This window comes from Chlamydotis macqueenii, chromosome 4 (assembly GCF_036417535.1).
Source record: "Chlamydotis macqueenii isolate bChlMac1 chromosome 4, bChlMac1.mat, whole genome shotgun sequence".
NCBI classification, from domain to species: Eukaryota; Metazoa; Chordata; class Aves; order Otidiformes; family Otididae; genus Chlamydotis; species Chlamydotis macqueenii.
In genome coordinates, this window is record NC_141559.1 from 19,629,128 (window position 1) to 19,649,173 (window position 20,046).

At 46.5% G+C, this 20,046-nt stretch overlaps 1 protein-coding gene across 13 annotated transcripts in view; it reads left to right on the forward strand.

Annotated features, from left to right (window-relative positions):
- Window positions 1–20,046, forward strand: part of TMEM150C (transmembrane protein 150C) — a 35,111-nt gene that overhangs the window by 6,824 nt on the left and 8,241 nt on the right. For 4 of the 13 annotated variants that reach the window (XM_086746213.1, XM_086746204.1, XM_086746205.1 and 1 more), the window contains 6 exons: window positions 4,475–4,559; window positions 5,630–5,683; window positions 5,803–5,835; window positions 5,938–6,005; window positions 10,985–11,112; window positions 13,544–13,721. In XM_086746213.1, coding sequence (XP_086602339.1) covers window positions 4,480–4,559; window positions 5,630–5,683; window positions 5,803–5,835; window positions 5,938–6,005; window positions 10,985–11,112; window positions 13,544–13,721 — 541 coding nt within the window. In that variant the 5' untranslated portion in view covers window positions 4,475–4,479. Of the gene's footprint in view, window positions 1–1,387; window positions 1,484–3,719; window positions 3,943–4,474; window positions 4,560–5,629; window positions 5,684–5,802; window positions 5,836–5,937; window positions 6,006–10,984; window positions 11,113–13,543; window positions 13,754–20,046 lie in introns of those variants that run through there. The other 9 variants (XM_086746201.1, XM_086746207.1, XM_086746212.1 and 6 more) reach the window with 7 other exon arrangements.

Consider the following 20,046-nt stretch of genomic DNA (forward strand, 5'->3'; position numbering starts at 1 on the left):
TAATTGGTTGAGTGGGTATAGTGGGGTGGTGGTAATAAAAGCAGAGCAAAAATCTGAGCAGATTTTGACGTAAAAATGGGAATGGAGATAATGGAGTAAGCCTGCACTGAGATAAATTCTCAAGACACACCCTGTGGCAGTGCTAATGTGAAACCTTTAGGAGTTCGGCATCTCAACCCATGATAGCTGGCAGCAGGGGCGTACCTCGATGGGGTTTTTGCAGTGTGAGACCATGAGTCAAGAGGGACTGGAAAACCACAGCGTGTGCTTTTGGGAAGGTGAGCTGACTCCAGCTGGGGTCAGCTGCAAAGCTGAAAACATGTTTTTATTAGCCTTGTGAATCCATTGCACCACGCGGGCTTTCTGTCACTGAAGGCTGCACCAGCCTTAAAAATGGAAGACAAGTGGGCATGTGCAATTACCAACTGCCTCCTGGATGCACTGTGTTTATTTGGGAAAACATAGACCAGCTGGAGTTGACTGCTCGAGTTTGGCATCACTGGTTATGGCAGCAATGCAGAACAGAGCTGTGGAGAGGAAGGCTGGCTTTATGTCATCCCTCTGGAGCAATTAGCTGTCAAAGAAATTGTTTATACATTTCCCGTGGAGAATTTAGGTTATTTTTCCTATCACTCTTGGCATTTTATTTTGGCTAAACTGCTGCGGTGCTGCAGGGGAGGCTGTCATTTGTGTTGCTCGTTCTCTTGTTCCTGGCTGCTGTTAGAGATGCTGGTCATAGCGTGCATGAAGGTCTCCCAGCTTGAAGATAGGAACATCTGGGCCATCCTCGAAGAGGACAAGTTAACCCAAAGAATATCTGCTGAATGCTAGTGCAAAGCTAGGCAGGTTTGGCATGTGCTTGGGGATTTTCCTTTGGAAGGAAGTGAGGTTACTTGTAATTTTGTTCCTGGCACCCGAATAACACAGCAGGGAGTAAATGAAATGTGCAGGAGCTGAGTCCTGGTTTTAAACCATCCTCTGCCCACATGGGGATGTTTAAACACCTTCAAGCACGTGTGGGATGTGCCAACGGACAGCATTAAAAGGTGTTGCCTTTTGGGGATGTGGGGGAAAGAGACCTTTCTTGTTTCTGGTAACTTCATCTGCCGGACACAGGCAGCTCACTTCTCCTGTGTAGGCTGGCAGGCTCCAGCAACACTGCTGGTCCAGCCATTGCCCCTGCTGCTTTCCGTCCGAGGGTCTGACGGAGAGTACTTGCTCATGCTGTCCCGCACCGGTGCCTCAGCATGGAGCCTGTCAGAGGAGGGTGCATAGTGGCAACATCCTTTCCTGGTCAATTCTTGCTGCCTGCTGTGAGAGACAAGCTTGCACAGAGCTTGGTACCCTGTGAGGCTGGCCGGCCTGATGTGGGGTGCTTGTTTTCCAGAAGGTCGAGCCCTGGCTACAGTGAGCTCTGGTGAAGACCTGGCCCCATGCAGGTGATGGTTGTACCCCCTGGGAGTGGGTACGCCAACCGGCTGTGGTGAGAAGTGTGTGGGGAGTATGCTCTCTCGGTGGTTTTTTTTCATCATCTGAAATGAACATGTTTCTCTGAACTATGGACCTGGCTTCCCATTGGGATGCTGCGCTCTGTGCTACTCTTTCATTTAATATGCAATGATTTCAGATGTCATTTTCTGTTAGTGGTTGGTAGAAGGGGACTCTGTATGGCACAGTGAGTGTTAAACACAGGGCTGTTTTCTAAGGGAGTGAATCTGTTAGCTGTGTTGCGCTGACTTTGATGCAGTTGGGCCCCAGTCCTGCCCCAGCTCCATTACAGAGGTCAGCACAGAGTAACGGTTATATGGACAGGATTTTCACATTTCCCCACCTCATCCTAGCGTGGAGTGTCTCTCCCTGGTCCCTGTGCACTGCCTTGCTGCTCTGCCTGGGGCAAAAGCCCTGTGCCATCTCCCTCTCTGCACAACAGACAGTGCTAAAATAGCTTGTGAAGGCAGATATTTCTTGGCTGGGAGACATGCTGGGTGGAGGCGCTGTGGCAACCCATTCATGAAGATGAATGTAATGGCTAGTATTTGCTTTTATTGCGTAAATGAATTCTTTGTACCTTGCCAAAGGGCAAGGGTAAATAATAAGATCTGCCATCCGGTGACCTGAAAGAATTGTGTTACCTTGGCTTAGTTCAGCCACCACCAGAGACAAGAGGAGAGTTGAGCACTGCATTAGCAGTAATCACCTTGCAGAGGATGCACAGGCTGTAACAAGAGGTGACATTACCTGCCTGCTCCCCTTCAGCTAGGATGGGAGCGAGGAACTCTGCTACAGCTATGGCTCCCTTGGGCGGAGTGCCAGCACTTGGACACTGTGCTGCCAGGGTCCAGCAAGGACGTGGTCCTGCTGCAGGTGAGGCAAGTGCCACCTGGAAGTGGTCCTCGACATTTCTGCTACTGGTCTTTCGGTGCCTGAGCAACGGCCAACACCAGCTAAGGGGTGCTGCTGCACGTTGATGGGCTGCGGGAGGAAAGGCAAGGGCAGTGCTTCACAGTTGCAACTGCTACAGCAGGGTCTGTGCGGGGACACAGAGCTGCGAAACTCTTCATGTCTCCTGTGCAGGAGGAGAAGAATAGAGATGAGATGGGTAGGGAAATCTAGTCCACCCTCATTGATACTTTCTTCTAATCCGTTACACCATGCTAAAGAGCTGTATACTTGCTGGACCTGTCTGCCTTTTAAATGAATGTACTTAATACTTGCATAATTTCGTGCTCCCTGTCTGCAGTTCTCTCTGCTCCCAGGTCAAGGAGGAGACCTTATCTGATTGCTTTTCTGTCTTCTAAGGTCTGCAATTCAGCCTCACTCGAGGCTATCTGTGCAGACAGTACCGAATTGTGGCCTTATGGTTTTGTGCAAGTGTGGTGTGGCTCGGGGTACTGCAAAGGTGTTGTTTTGTACCCCTGCCAGGCGATGTGCAGGGAAGACAGGACAGCTGACCTGTAGGGGCAAGCCTGAGGCTGCCATGCCTTCTGCAGGGTCTGGGAGCCTCACCTCAACTCCTTCAGCCTCTACTGCCTTGGGGCAGAGCAGGAGTTGGTGACAGGGGGCCTGGAGCAGTGTCCGGTCAGTGTTGCCTTTGCAGCCTGGGGCTGTCTTGTGGGAGTGGTGAGCTGGGGACCGGCTGTGACACATGAAGGTGCTTACTCTCTTCTGTGTGTCCTCATAGGAGGGAGAGAGCAGGGCAGCAGCCCAGAGAGACCATGGCTCCTGTGCTGCAGATGTAGGATGGCCAGGGGAGCTGAGAGGAGGAGGAGAACGATGTGGGTACGTTTTTCTCTGGAGCAAAGGGAAGAGTCATTGCTTTAAGGACCGGGTGAGGTAACTGAGCTGCAAGTACAAGCAGGCTGTAGTGAAAGGCCATCATGTCCGAGCTGCTCTGGCACCCCAGGGTGCCTCACTGTCCTGTGGGGACCTTGGTGACCCCCAAAAATGCCTGCTGTGCAGCAGACTATAGGAAGGAGGAGGAGGCAGAGCACAGGGGTGCAGGTGCTGCTGCCCTGGTGAAAGCAAAGCAGGCACTGGAGCCTTGAGCCTCCCGTTGTTCGCTCTCTGTTTGTGTCTCTTGGCTGTGCCAGTGCCTGGAGGAACATTTATGAAGGAGGACAGAGCATGATCCGTTGTCAAAGAATTCACAGGGAGACGCAGGACTCTCTGTGTCCGCAGCACAGCAACATAGCAGCATTTCTGAATTGCGTGTGTTACAGGAACAGCCCTGACATCTCAGATGCTCATCCAGCGTGATCTTGCCTGGAGGACAAATGCTTCCTCAGGAGGTGGTGTATGCAGCATCCTTACGCCCCGTGCAGGATTTCAGAGTGCCTACATGTCAAGAGCTGATCCTATTTGTAATGCCTCATCCTGACAGTACCCTGCGTGCTGGAACTTGAGCTTGGCTCCGCTCTGGGTGCAGCCGAACACTACTTTTAGGTGATTGCTATGGCCAGGACAGGAGCTGGTTGTGTGCTTTGTGGAAATGAGGAGACAGCATGTGCATCCTTCTCCCTTCATGCTGCAGGCTTTGCTGAGGCAGCATGCATGGAATTGGTAATGATCCTGGGAAGGAGGCTGCCTTGCCTTGTGCCTATGGGAAGTAGCGGGGAATTAGAGCTGCGGATCTTGTGTTGTCACCTTGTGCAAAATACTTCAGAAAAATACTTTGAAAACCAATTCTGTAGGTGCATCTGAAAAGTCTCCCCCTCCGTAAGTCCAGGCTCTTTGTGCCTTGGTTTTTATGCACAGTGCAGGTGATGCTGCCTGTGTGCAGCAGCTTAACCCCTTATGCCAGTAATCACAGCATGAAAGGTTTGCAGCAGCTGCTGCCTGGCCATTAGGAGCTTGATCTTGGGATGCTTCGGCATCTGCTGTGTGGATGCTCTTCCTGCTTTCAAAAGAGGGAGGCTGAGGTGGGTGGGTACCTCTGCCCTCTTTCTTTTGTTTTTACTTTGTTCTTTGTTTCTAGCAGGTATGGATGGGAAGAAATGCAGCGTATGGATGTTTTTACCTCTTGTGTTTACCCTGTTTACATCAGCCGGATTATGGATAGTGTAAGTTTTTTTTTTTTGTGAGAGCAAGTTAGGCTGGGGCAGTCAGAAGTAGTGCTGTGGTGTGGGATGCATCTCAGTACAGAGAGTCTTTTGGGGATGCTCTCTCTTTGAGTTACTGTGAGGCTGCTAAGCTACGTGATAGGGGTAGGGGCCGGTCCATGCCAGTTCATGGCTTGGAGGATCACATTTTTATCCCTGAGTTTCTGTGCTCCCCAGGCCAAGTTTCTGACCTTGCCTTCTTTCTGGCACGTGTTACTGGGAGCCACCTGAAAAAAAGACAGATAAAAATGCAAAAATTCCCTTTTGTTACGTTTTCTTTTAATGACTCAGCAGAGCTCTTGGAGGAGCACTTAGGTGCTGCTTTGGAGTGCAAACTCAAAATCCGCAGCATCCAGCACTGCACTGACAACCTGCTAGTGGTTTAATGCTGACACCTCACTTTCTTGCTAATACTTCTTACCAAAATGCATGCGAGATGTGCGTTTCCCTGAGCTGGGCTTTCTCCAAGCATGAAGGCACTCAACTGCAGCATGAATTTGTAAGCAATAAATGTGCGATCAGTTGCTATGCTCAGCCTAAGAAACAGTTATATTTCAGGATATGGCTTTGGCCATGGTCTGTGGATGTGGTTTTACAGCAGCAGAGGCAGCTAAGCCGTTTATGTGACCCCTATTGCTTGTTGTTGTCCTTGTTCTATCCCCTCAGTTTGTAATTAAAACAGCTTTTGCAGACAGGGAACCACAGTAAACCAGAAGAATCAAATGATTCAGATTAAAAATGAAAACATTCTCCTGGTTGGTTACTTTTAAGGCAGCTCAGTTCAGTGACCCTGTTTGTCTACCTGACCACACAACACAGGTGCAACACAAAGGAAGGCACGTAGTTAGGCTGGCAAGGGAGCAAAACTGCCTGCTTGAGCAGAGGGAGGCTCAGGCTGTCTCCAACAGATCCTGCCAGTGGACTTTGATTCACTTAATATGTTGTCTGAGTGATATTTGGAATTGAAGCCAGCATGAGGTTTTACACTGTTTTCATATTTTTCTTTTTCTTTTTTTTTCTTTTTTTGACAGGTACTTTATAGCAGTGGAAGATAACAAAATTCTCCCACTAAATGTACCAAATAGGTAAGAACTCGTTGTGGGCTTTATTTTCAATCACTTGTTTCTTTAGAATAATAAACCAATACAAGCTAAATGGGAAAGAAAATCTTGAACCTTTGTTCCTATGCATTTATGCCTCTTAGGAAACCTGATTCCAAAAGACCACCATATATAAGGTAAGTGAATGATTTTCTTCCAATTACTGTTCAGATTAATGGTTGTTACTTATGTGTCTTTGCCATCCTAGAGTTACAATGATACACTTTATGTTTTCCAAGTATTGCAGGTGACACACCTCCTGCAAGTTGCGTGTTTAGCCAAGTCATGAACATGGCGGCATTTCTAGGTAGGAACCACAAAGGGAATGTTTCTTTCTCTCTCATAATTTGTTTTAAAAAGTCACTGAAGCATAAGTAATATCCCATACATATTGTCCTTGAATCTGATGATGTGAAATTATTTAAACTGTGACTAATACTACATATACTCACACTCATACTACAGTATGATTTTTGTCTTCATTTGTATAAAGACAGAATGAAGCTGGATGCATTTGAACTTTATTGGTTTCTGATTTTTCCTCATGTTAACAATTGTCTCATCTTAGCCTTCAATCCGTGTGACTGTTTTTCATTGTATGGTGAGTTTTGTTATATGCTATGAATGTGAGATAATTGCACGGGAATATTGGCAAATGCAGCAACTGATTATGCCAAATGTCACTTGTGCTGAAGTTTCCCCTGCCCTGCCCCTTCTTAAATTCCATTACTAAATCTGTGGAACTTCACTGGCATTTTCGGCAGTAGAAGTAACAGGGAAACACCACAAAGAGAAGAAATATCTGAAAAATACTTGAAATAATATGTCTGTGTTTGGTTCTTAAAACTGTTTGTTACCTTCACCTATACATATTTTGAAAAAATTTCCCAAACTTAAATGGCAAATAATTCATTATTTTAACCTTGATTTGCTCTTCTCTAATAGTACTTGCATTTATCTTTTCCTAAATGAAGTGATTTATTGTGCTTTTGATTTTGCTCTGAGCTATTTTCTGAAAGTGTGGGTTCCACACTCTCTGTGAAAAGCACAATGTTTTTTTTTCAGAAACCTGGGAAATTCAGTTGAGTTGATCTTTGAAATTAATCCAGATCTGTACATGCATGAGTAAGATACTTTAACAATCTTAATCTGACATAATTAAAATGAGGCTTGGGATGTAAAACCTGGTAAAATATGTTTAATCATGAACTTCCTTATTTTCAAGTATCAATTCAGGGTGGAAGTTAGGCAGTTTAGGCATCCTTACACTTTGTTTCTGTGTATGGCTTTGTTTCAAGTTCAAATCTTGAGGTACCTATTGAGCCAGGGTCTCAATTAGTAGAAATAATTCTGGCTGCAGTTTGTGCTAAGGCAGGGTCTTGCACACATTTTATTTATATGCCTGACACCCAGTGCAGAGTGGTTATGATGATATGATTTAAACTTCTGATCCCTAAACATCTTAAAACAACATGCGCATAGCATGGTACTTCTTACGACTGTTTGACAGTGGTGAATACACGCCTGCCTTTTCAGCTGCTTCGAGGTAAGGCCCCATTTCTGCAGACCACTCTGTTCAACCTTTGTGGACCTACACCAAGTCCCAGCAAGTCCGAGGGCTTTATGAAAGGGCAGGGATTGGCTTGATGTTCACTCACCATGTGATCTTAGTGGACGTGAGGAGAGCAGTTGCTTAAGCGTGAGGGGAGCAGCTGTTGTGAAGAAGGGCAGGAAAAAAAAAGATATGCAGCTTTTTGAAGCTAAGCTGCGCTATATGCTTTCATTGCTGCTTCTTCCCATCGCAAGAAGAAATATAACCAGGAAACCTCCAGACTGCAAATGTGTTGTAGGAGATGTGATGGTAGGTGGCTGTCTTGGCCATAGTGATCGTTAAATGTTTGAGTTTAAAATTTTTGTGTTCGAATTTAAAATTTTGGTGCAAAGGACAGCAGAGTTGCTACCCTGGATTTCAAGAAAGCAAACTTTAAGCTATTCGGGGAGCTTACTGGGAATCTGCTTTTGAGGGTTTAGGAGTCCACAAGTGCTGCTCAGTTTTTAAGAATCACCTTTTTAAAGTACAGGAGCAGGCAATCCCACTGCGTCGTAAGTCAAGCAAGTGGGGCAGAAGACCAGCTTGGCTGAACAGGGAAGCTTGTGGAGCTCAAGAGGAAAAAGAAGTTGTACGATGTCTGGAAGCAAGGTTGGGCTTTGCAGCAAGATTACAGAGCTGTGGTTTGTATATTCCAGAAGAAGACCTGATTGGCCAAAGCTCAGTTAGTTGAAGCTGGACAGTGTTGTGTCAGACAACAAGAAAGGCTTTTAAAGTATGTTAATAGCAAAAGGAGATCTAAAGAGAACATTGGACTGCTACTTGTTGAAGACTGTCACCTGACTAATAGAGAATAAGATAAAGCAGAGGCATTCAATGCTTTTTTTGCCTTGGTCTTTAGTAATACTGACAGACCTTGGGCTGCTCAGTCCCCTGAGTTTGAAGGACCACAAATGTGGGAACAGTGACTTTCCATTTGTGGAGACTGAAATTGTAGGGGACCAGCTGTATCAGCTGAATGTTCACAAGTCCCTGGGGCCTGATGGGATTCATCCCAGAGTACAGAAGGAGCTAGGGGATGTAATAGCAAGACCCCACTCAATCATCTGTCAAAGGTCTTGGGAGTCTGGGGAGGTCTCTGCTGACTGGAAGCTAGCCAACGTTATTCCAATCTACAAGAAGATCTGTTAGTCTGACCTCAGTTCCTGGAAAAATTATGGGGAAGATCATACTGGGTACTATTGAAAGGCATTTAAATAACAATGCAATCATCAGGCACAGTCAACATGGGTTCACAAAGGGACAGTCCTGTTTAACTAATTTGATATCCTTCTATGATAAGGTCACCCACTTAGTGGATGAAGGGAAAATGCTGGATGTAGTTTTTCTGGATTTTAGTAAGGCTTTTGATACTGTCCCTCACAGCATCTTTCTGGGCAAGTTGTCCAACTGTCAGATGAGCAGGTATGCTGTGGACTGAGTGAAAAAGTGGCTGAATGGCAGGGTTCAAAGGGTTGTAGTGAATGGGGTTACATCTGGCTGGTGGTGTTCCCTGGCTCTCAGTCCTAGGGCCGGACTGTTCAATATTTTTGTCAATGATCTGGATGCATGAGTTGAATGTGCCATTAGCAAGTCTGCTGATGATACTATACTGGGAGGTACTGTTGACTCTCTTGAGGGACAGGATGGCTTGCAGGGGGATCTAGATAGACTGGAGCATTGGGCAATGATTAATGGGATGAAATTTAACAAGTCTAAGTGCCAGATTCTGCACGTGGAATGGAGTAACATGGGGCACAAGTATGAATTGGGAGAGGAGTGGCTGGAGAGCAGCCCTGCAGAAAGGGATCTGGGGATGCTGGTCGACAGCAGGCTCATTAGGAGTCAGCAGTGTGCCCTGGCAGCCAACAGAACAAACCACATCCTGGGGTGCATCAAACGCAGCATAGCCAGCTGGTCAAAAGAGGTGATTATCCTGCTGTATTCCATGTCGGTGTGGTGTCACCTTGAGTAGCATGATTTAAGAGGGATGTGAAGGTCCTTGAATGTGTCCAGAGGAGGGCGACAAAGCTGGTAACAGAGCTGGAAGATATGCCCAGTAAGGAGCAGCTAAGGCCTTTGGGATGTCTGCTTTGGAGAAAAGGAGGCTGAAGGGTTCTCTTACAGCTTCCTGAGGAGGGGAAGTGGAGAAGGGGGTGCAGATCTCTTCTCTCTGGTATCAGGTTCAGACTGGACATTAGGAAAAATTTCTTTACTGAAAGGGTGGTCAAACACTGGAACAGGCTTCCTAGACAGGTGGTTGATGCCCCGTGCCTGTCAATGTTTAAGAGGCATTTGGACAATGCCCCTAGTAACATACTTCAACTTGGTCAGCCCTAAACTGGTCAGGCAGTTGGACTAGATGATTGTTGTAGGTCCCTTCTAAGTGAAATATTCTATTCTATTCTACCTGTGCTTTGTGGATAAAGCCAAGCTTTCCTCTGCTATATTGGGTACTTCTGAGAGCTGCTTTTAGCTTGTCCCTCTTTTAGCTTGTACCTGTACAACCTTAGTTGTGTCAAAGCTCTTGCTAGAGAAGAGGAAAACTGCAGAAACCTGCTAGAAACATAAGCATTACTGAATATTGAAAATGACATTGTTTTGCATGCTGGGAGGTGACCTTCTAATTCCCTTTTGTCATTCCCATCAGTATTTTAGGAAAACATCACATAATTTCAGGATTCTGTCCTGTAGAAATAGAAATCAAAAAGTTGACTGTCCCAAACAATTACCTGGGGGGGAAAACCAAAAATTGTCTTTTTTTTTTGGGAGGAACAAAGTGGTCTTGTTTTCAATCATTTGGAGTGGATTGATTCACTAGAGCAAATTGTGAGAGAGTAAATTCAAACATCTTTTGCAGTTTAGCTAAAAGTGGGTATTTTTCACTTACAGTGCCCTTGTTTTTCTAAACCATGTTTTTGGTATTATACCAGGAGTTTTGTGGAAAATATAGATCCAATTTGCTAACACAGAAAATTTACAATAATATAACCTGCAGGCTGGCAGTTTGAGCATAAGCATGAAAAGGTGTTTGGCAGCAACCAGCAAGTTTCCGTGTTCAACTAAATTGCTTTTTAGTGGTCTGGTTTGAATCCCATATGAAGGCCAACTGATTGCCTGGCTTTCTGTGTTGTTCCATGCAGCATTCCCTAGAGGAAGCAAGAATATACAATGTCAATATCTCCTGGGTATATGCCATATATACATCATATGTATATACATATATATATACACACACATATGATGTATATACATATATACATATATATGATATATACATATCTCATGTATCATATATCATATCGTAGCACTTGGGCTAATTGTAAGCTTGGAAGGACTGCTCTTCCAGTCTTTGTGGAATATTAGTGCAATATTTTCGCTCCTCCAAGTGAGCTCAGTGCTTATGAGTGGACTGAAACTTGGTGCAAGCCCAGCTGCCACAGTGTGGATGCATGGTCTGTATGTGATATAGACTTTGTGCTGGGAGCTTCACAGGAAAATAAGAAGGTGCTCTTTTTTCCCCCAGAAAATTTGCAACCCAGCCTCTAGACAAAGCATCATGAGAAAAGGAAGCATGGGAGCTCGGCGTACCTGGATTACAAGAGAAATGCTTCCTGTGCTTGGTCTCATCCGTGACTAAGCAGGAGGGGACCATAGACTAAATTAATAATGCACCTTGCATTCTGTTTCCTTCTCAGCACTTGTTGTGGCTGTCCTGCGCTTCATTCAGCTAAAGCCAAAGGTGCTAAACCCTTGGCTGAACGTCAGCGGCCTGGTGGCGTTATGCTTGGCCTCATTTGGGATGACCTTACTCGGCAACTTTCAGGTACTACACTCCTGGCCTGGACTGCTGTGTTCATGCTGTGAGGTTCCTGCTTTTATAGCAGATCGGCTTAGGTCTTTGAACTCCCTGTTATGTGAGCTCAGGAGATAACATATCTGAGGGTGCCCCAGCCCATCTTGTACCTGCTCTGCCACTCTATCTGCTGCTTATGTGTCTCCAGTGGCATGCTGAGATGAAGGGCCGCAATACTTTTTCATGTATTCCCAGCAGGATTTGCACCTATGTGTTTACACTTGACCTGCTGAGAGGCAGAGCAAGGAACCTATTGAATCTCTTGAGTCCTTATGGTTGGCACAGATGGTCCTGTAAAAGGATTGAGCTGGAAGTTTACACACACATCTGTGCGAACAGATATGCAGCTGCCCATACAGATTTAGCAGACAGTTCAGTGTCCTTAATTTAAAATACATGTTGTTTATATCCACCTCCTGCTTGTGCTCAGGCTGGCCACAAGAGGAACACAGCAGAGGAGTGCTAGGGCTTCTCCTCATGGGACGGGTGCGTGGATGAGGTCCCTCCAATTCTCCATCTGTTCTGCAACATTATACAAACAAACAAACAAGCAAGCAAGCTGTCAGTGCAACAACGTTGCTCTGTAGGGTTGGGTGTCCACTGGGATCACGAGTGTGTCTGTTAGGTCTGCAGTGAAAATAAAGGCATTAGAGTCAGTGGCACTTGAATTTCCTCATCCCTTTGCTGTCTGTGATGCTCTGCCTCTCACTGAGGGGCAAGTAATGGCCCCCAATAATGAAAGGAACTGAGAAAGGTCAGTGTAAGCTGGCTGCTTTCCTGGCTTTGCAGGCAGAGACCTGTCTTTCCTATCAATACAGAAAAGGTACTGGTTTTGTGAAGGGTGAGTACTTGTTTGGGTTGTGGAGCAATTGCAGGAACTTTGTGTCCTTTACAGTCTTTTTTTTTTTTTTTTTTTTTTTTTTTCTGAATGAGGTGTGAGATAATTTGACTGTTTTGGAACTGGTCTTCCTAACTCCTCAGCACAAGCCAAAAAATTGAAGTCTTGTTTTTTCATCAGAGCTTGCCAACCAGGAACTATGAGGCTTTTGTAACAGCCTTGTCTAGGTGTGAGAAAAGTATTTCTAGTACAGGGCAGGCATTAGGAAGCAGTTTTAACCTCTCCTTCCTTTTTTCCCTCCTCAGAGCAAATGATTGTTATTTAAAAGTGGATACTTTGAATCATTCCTGGTTATAAATTCTGAACTAATTAACCTTACCTTGTTAGTCACCTGTATCCTTGCTTAGATCTTTTGCCAAACCATGAAAGCATGTAGTAATGAGACCTGAGTCCATGCTTTTCCCTGCCTGACTGCTAAGCTGAATGTGGCATTAAATAATATTTCTGGAAAACTACAGTTCATGTGTGTTAGAGGGACATTATGGCTGTGAGTCCCTTGCAGTGCAGGGTACCTTGGGAAAGGCAGCTCAATCCCATTTTTTGCCTGTACTATGATTTGGACCTATTCTTGAAAAAAATCTCAAGGTAGGCAGGAGAGGGGAGAGATCAGTGGAGGCCCAGTAACTAGACTGTTATCTTGTAGATTGCGTCTTGTTTGATGAGAATTTGTTAAATCACCAAACAGGAATCAAGGCTGCATGCAGGAATTACAGACTGTTGGTTTCTTTTCTAGAAAAGCCTCAAAGGCAGAAGGAAAAGGGAATTGTCAGGCTTAAGTCTTGTCCATGTTGGGCTTTCTATATGGATTTCCAGCCTCAAGGGATCTCTTTGCAGATTTTTTGCTCATTGAACCTGGCTATCCTTTTACCTTGCAGTATTGCACAGTCGCTGAGCCCTGTGAGACATGGGAGCCCAAAGAGCAGAGAAGCACTTGCACTCCAGAGAGGCTGGGTTCATATTACTCCAATAGTCAAGAACGGGCAGCAGAGAGAACAGGCAGTCAGGATTTTTGGTGGAAGACACTTGCCAAACCATGAGCATGTGTCTATGTTTTGGCTCAGTGGAGGTGTCAGGGCTCTGGCTACACTCTGCCCCAGGTGGCACTGCTCCATGCAGCTGGCACTGAAGGTTCCACAGTTTGCTTCCATGGCTAGGAGCTGTACAAGACTCTAGTGGGTTGTCCTTGCCTGCCCTGGCCATTACATCAAGCCAGGATTTATTTCTGAGCTCTGTGTTGGTGATTCTTGTCAGGCAGCTGTGGAGGCAGTCCCCAAGCGACTGCATTTCCCACTGTGCTTGGGCTTTGGGCAGATCTGCTTGATTATGACAGCTGTCGACTCATCTTGGTTATGTGCTACCTTACACTTCTGCCAGAAGACATTATACAGCATCTCTGTCTCACATCCCAGGGATTCCCACTCTCATCTATCCCACCCCAGCAGCAATCCGGGTAGCTAGCAGATAATTCCTGTTGTGTCCAATCACCATTTTGTTTGTTCCTAGCTTTCCAATGATGAGGAGATCCACAATGTGGGCACGTCGCTGACCTTTGGCTTTGGGACCTTGGCATGCTGGATCCAGTCTGCCCTCACTCTCAAGATCAACCTGAAGAATGAGGGACGGAAAGTTGGGATTCCACGAGTCACCCTGTCGGCCAGCATCACCCTCTGTGTGGTGCTCTGTATCCTTTTGTCCCACTCCTTGGGAAGACAGGTATCGTAGGTGCCTGACACTCTGCAGCAGGGAACGTTGGCTCTTCTCACGTCCTAGGATCTCAAAGCGTTCAGGAATGCTACTCAGCTTGTCTTCATGGCATGATCTTATGCTTGGCTCATTTTGCTACTTGTGTTTTACCAGGATGCACTGCTTCACAGATGGGCTCATTTCCTTCATAAATGCAAAGTTTCTAAAACTTCTTAGTGATATCCAAAGTGGCTACAATATTGAGTACTATCTGTGCAATTTAATGGCATCACTGCCTATCTGCACAGTAGCATTTAAGATTATGTAAGATATTGAGATAAAAATTCTCAGGAGAACAAGGGAAGAAATCATATTTCTGAATATGAGAAGATTTTGTTCTTGTTGAAATGCTCCAGGGTGCTATATCCAGCTTTGCCTTTTAAGACAGTTATCATAGTCAAGAGCTGCTGGGTCACGTGGACTTCAGATAAGACTTGACAAATGGGATTTGGGCTGTGAGGTCTGCGGTCACGCAGACTGGATGTTCATGTGGCTTCCTCTCCACCTTGTGCCTGTCAGCCCCACTCCAGCCCTTCTGTTTGCACCAGCACTCATGTGCTCTGGGTCTTTGTTTAGGGTGGATCCATTCACGGCATAGTTGCATCAACATCAGTGCTGGGATAAGCAAGAGGGCAGGAATAAATGGTGAGGAATAAGCTAATCTCCCTCTTCAGGGAATAGCCTGTTCATAAAACAATTCCTTAGTCACTTGGCTGGTTTTGAACATTTCAGCAAGTGTCTAGAGGAACAGCAGATTAGTGTGAAGATGTAACTTCACAACTGTCTGTTGCCTCTTAAGGTTCCTTGGAAAAAATTGTAGCTGAGCATCATGCTTTGGTGTACATAATGTAGGAGTTTGCCTGATTCTTGTGGTGCTCCCCTCCTCTCCTTTCCCATAGCTCCCCCAGGATGTGTCTGGGGTAGGTCTCCATGTTGAGGAGCTGGGCCAGGCTCCTGTTGTGCTGCTGTCTTCGGAGGTTTCTGCCAGGCTGGGAGCAGGAGCAGCAGGGAAACCAGGGAGGGTGTAGCTGCTTTTGTACTGACACACTAGGTGCTCCCAGCCTTCCCCAGCTGGCTGGCTGCTTGGCACTGAAGGCCTTGGGCCCTCTGTGGAGGTGAGTAGGCTGAGGCAGGAGTCCCACTCCCCTCCTACCCCACACTGGCTTTGCAAAGGCCTGGGGGCTGTCTTCCCACCCCACACAGCTTGTGCATAACCCTTGCACTACAGGGAAAGTAGAAGATCCTTAAAGCCAGACACAGAATGCTGTTTGCTGAAATTAAGCTTTCGTGCTTACACTAAACCCAAGATGAAAAGTCTTTGATTACCTGCTTTATGCAGTTAAAGCATGGGAGACTGTGATGGTTTAGCCCAAATCACCACACAGTTTCTCGCTCACTCTCCCCCTCCCCAGGGGGATGGGGGAGAGAACTGGGAAGGAAGGAGAACTCGTGGGTTGAGATGAAGACAATTTACTAAAATAAAAGGGAAAACTACAATAATAACAGAATATAAGGATATTAAAAATATACAAAGTGAACAATATGTGTTTTCTCACCACCCGAAGTCCCAATGACCGATACAGCCCGTCCCGAGCAGCGATCACGGAAACAAAACCGAGCAGCAAGCAAAGGAGCAAAAGAGAGCCAGCAAGGTAGGGGGAACGATGCCAGCAAAAACAAGCAGGAAGGATGGATGCCAGGAAGGCAGATACCCACCCTCGCCTGCCCCCACTTATATACTGAGCATAACGTTTATGGCATGGAATACTCTCTTTGGCCAGTTTGGATCAATTATGCTGTCTGTCTTTCTCCCAGCTTCCTGCATCTGCAAATTAGCAAGACTTGGAGAGCAGGACGGTGTCCTTGGTCTCATTCACAACAACTGGTATCATCAGGGTGTTTATGAACATTCTTCACACACAAAATCCAAAACATACCAGCTACTGAGAGGAAAAATTAACTCCATCCCTGCCAAAACCAGGACAGTATCCACCCCTTATTCCATACCATCTACGTCATGCGTATACATATATATATATATATACACACACACACACACACAGATGTAACTCCTTCAATCTATGGGCTATCCCTCCAAAGTCTGTTGAGTTCATTTAGTCCATGACTTTGGGTTCCATATGTCATACAGTCTTTGAGGACAAGAGAGATGGTATGTAGTATGGGACTGTTGCATGCTGCATCTGGAACTCGCAGTTGGTACATCTGGCGTGGCTGGTGTATCATGTCCATGGTCTGCAAGTTGAAGATGTTGATCTTGAGGAAATTGTTGGGCGCCAGTTCCTGTTCCATCATCGTTGCATCTCTCTTGGTTTTATTGAAGCTCATTCTTCACTGATCAGGGTGTTCCTTGCTGCAATACCTTTGATATGACATATAAGAACTATGGAAATGATTATATACAGTTCAAATTATTGGCTGTTCTCACCTAAAATCAGATCTCCTTGAGGTACACATCGGACTTCCCCATCCTCCCGCATCACCCACCAAGTACATCCAGGTCCTTGAGCAAAAGCAATCCCACAGGTGGGTTTGCCTTTGCCCAGGGGAGGAATAACCCAGACCGTCTTTCCTAACATATTCCTTAGATGCACTACAGGGACTTTATCACCCTCTACAATATGTAACAGTTCTGACTGGGCAGGGCCAGCTCGATTGGTGGATCCCCGAGTGTTAACTAACCAGGTAGCTTTTGCTAAATGTTTATCCCAATTTTTGAAGGTCCCACCACCCATTGCTTTCAGTGTAGTTTTCAGCAGTCCATTGTACCGTTCAATCTTTCCAGAGGCTGGTGCGTGATAGGGGATGTGATATACCCACTCAATGCCATGCTCTTTGGCCCAGGTATCTATGAGATTGTTTCGGAAATGAGTCCCGTTGTCTGATTCAATTCTTTCTGGAGTACCATGTCGCCAGAGAACTTGCTTCTCAAGGCCCAAGATGGTGTTCCGGGCAGTGGCATGGGGTACAGGATAGGTCTCTAGCCACCCAGTGGTGGCTTCCACCATTGTAAGCACATGGCGCTTACCTTGACGGGTTTGTGGGAGTGTGATGTAATCAATTTGCCAGGCCTCTCCATACTTATACTTCAGCCATCGTTCCCCATACCAAAGAGGCTTTAACCGCTTGGCCTGCTTAATTGCAGCACATGTTTCACATTCATGGATAACCTGTGCAATGGTATCCATGGTCAAGTCCACCCCTCGATCACGAGCCCATTTGTATGTTGCATCTCTTCCTTGATGGCCTGAGGTGTCATGAGCCCACCGAGCTAAAAATAGTTCACTTCTGTGTTGCCAGTCTAGGTCCACTTGGGAAACTTTAATCTTAGCAGCCTGATCCACCCTTTGGTTATTTTGGTGTTCTTCTGTGGCTTGACTCTTGGGTACGTGGGCATCTACGTGACGTGCTTTTACAACGAGATTCTCTAACCGGGCAGCAATATCTTGCCACAGTGCGGCAGCCCAGATGGGCTTGCCTCTGCGCTGCCAGTTGCTCTGCTTCCATTGCTTTAACCACCCCCACAGAGCATTTGCCACCATCCATGAGTCAGTGTAGAGATAGAGTTTTGGCCATTTTTCCCGTTCAGCGATGTCCAAAGCCAACTGGATGGCCTTCACCTCTGCAAACTGACTCGATTCACCTTGGCCATCAGTAGCTTCTGCAACTCGTCGTGTAGGACTCCACACAGCAGCTTTCTACTTCCGATGTTTTCCTACAATATGACAGGACCCATCAGTGAACAGGGCGTATCTCTTCTCATCTTCTGGTAAATTATTATATGGTGGGGCTTCCTCAGCACGTGTCACCTCTTCCTCCGGTGGCATTCCAAAATCTTTGCCTTCTGGCCAATCTGTGATCACTTCTAAGATTCCTGGGCGATTGGGGTTTCCTATTCGGGCTCGCTGTGTGATCAGTGCGACCCATGTACTCCATGTGGCATCAGTTGCATGATGTGTAGAGGGGACCTTCCCTTTGAACATCCAGCCCAGCACTGGCAGTCGGGGTGCCAGGAGGAGCTGTGCTTCAGTACCAATCACTTCTGAAGCAGCTCGAACTCCTTCATATGCTGCCAGTATCTCTTTTTCAGTTGGAGTATAGCAGGCCTCAGATCCTCTATATCCCCGGCTCCAAAAGCCTAGGGGTCGACCTCGAGTCTCCCCTGGTGTTCTCTGCCAAAGACTCCAGGTAGGGCCATTCTCCCCGGCTGCGGTGTAGAGGATGTTTTTAACATCTTGCCCTGTCCGGACTGGCCCAAGGGCTACTGCATGAACAATCTCCTGTTTAATTTGTTCAAAGGCTTGTTGTTGTTCAGGGCCCCATTTAAAATCATTCCTCTTTCGAGTCACTTCATAGAGAGGGCTTACAATCATACTGTAATTTGGAATATGCATTCTCCAGAAACCCACAACGCCCAAGAAAGCCTGTGTTTCCTTTTTGTTAGTCGGTGGAGCCATAGCTGTTATTTTGTTGACCACATCCATTGGAATGTGACGACGTCCATCTTGCCATTTTACTCCTAAAAACTGGATCTCTTGTGCAGGCCCCTTGACTTTGCTTTGTTTTATGGCAAAACCGGCTTTCAGAAGGATTTGGATTATTTTCTCTCCTTTTTGAAAAACTTCTGCTGCTGTGTTGCTCCATACAATGATGTCATCAATGTATTGCAGGTGCTCTGGAGCTCCACCCTTTTCTAGTACAGTCTGGATCAGTCCATGGCAAATGGTGGGGCTGTGTTTCCACCCCTGGGGCAATCGATTCCAGGTATACTGGACACCCCTCCAAGTGAAAGCAAACTGTGGCCTGCATTCTGGTGCCAAAGGGATGGAGAAGAACGCATTGGCAATATCGATGGTGGCATACCACTTGGCTGCTTTTGACTCCAGTTCATACTGAAGTTCTAGCATGTCCGGCACGGCAGCACTCATTGGTGGTGTTACCTCATTCAGGCCACGATAGTCCACTGTTAGTCTCCATTCTCCGTTAGATTTTCTCACTGGCCATATGGGACTGTTAAAGGGTGAGCGGGACTTGCTGATCACTCCCTGGCTCTCCAGTCGACGAATCAGCTTGAGGATGGGGATTGTGGAGTCTTGGTTGGTGCGGTATTGCCGCCGGTGCACTGTGGTGGTAGCAATTGGTACCTGTTGTTCCTCAACCTTCAGTAATCCCACAACAGAAGGGTCCTTTGAGAGCTTGGGCAAGGTGGCCAGCTGTTTATTCTCCTCCGTCTCCACAGTGGCTATACCAAAAGCCCACCGGTACCCTCTTGGGTCTTTGAAATACCCACTCCTGAGGTAATCTATACCAAGAATGCATGGAGCATCTGGGCCAGTCACTATGGGGTGCTTTTGCCACTCATTTCCAGTCAAACTTACTTCAGCCTCCAATACAGTCAGTTCTTGGGATCCTCCTGTCACTCCAGAAATACAAATGGGTTCTGCCCCTTTATAGCTTGATGGCATTAGGGTACACTGTGCACCAGTGTCTACTAGAGCCTTATACTCTCGTGGGTCTGATGTGCCAGGCCATTTAATCCATACAGTCCAATAAACTCTGTTGTCCCTCTCCTCCGCCTGGCTGGAGGCAGGGCCCCTCTAATCCTGTTCATAATATTCATCGCTCACTTCCTGTGAATATGAATCAGAATTCCCTTCCATAGGATCATAGGTAAGATCAGCCCTTCTGTTCCGTCTGGGGAACTGTCCACTGGAGACCGGAGCAGCAGTTTTCCGGGGAGAACCTCTATTTGCAAATGTTTTTCCCCGCAGCTCACGTACCCGTGCCTCTAGGTCTGAGGTAGGTTTGCCATCCCACTTTCTCATGTCCTCTCCTTGGTCACGCAAGGTAAACCACAGGATACCTCGCCGTGTGTACCGTCTCTCTTGAGCAGGGAAACATTTACTCCTAATAGCTGAAATACTGCTCTGTATGGGTGGGGAGTAGGACCTATCCTCTTTTAACTGCTGGACCTCCCGAGACAGTTTCGCCACAGCTGAGACGAGGGAAGAAGAGAGAGTGTCTTCATATTGCCGGAGCTGAGTAGCCAATTCATCTATTGTTGGTCCCTCTCCCTCTTTCCAGAGCATAATTGCCAATGAATTGGCATACGATGATGGTACACTCCGTAGAAACTTCCGCCACATGAGCCGTGTGCACCGGACTTCATCTGGATCTTGGGGTGACTCCTCACTGTCTAGGTCACTATAAATGGCTTCCAGCACAGCTAATTCCCTTAGGTACTG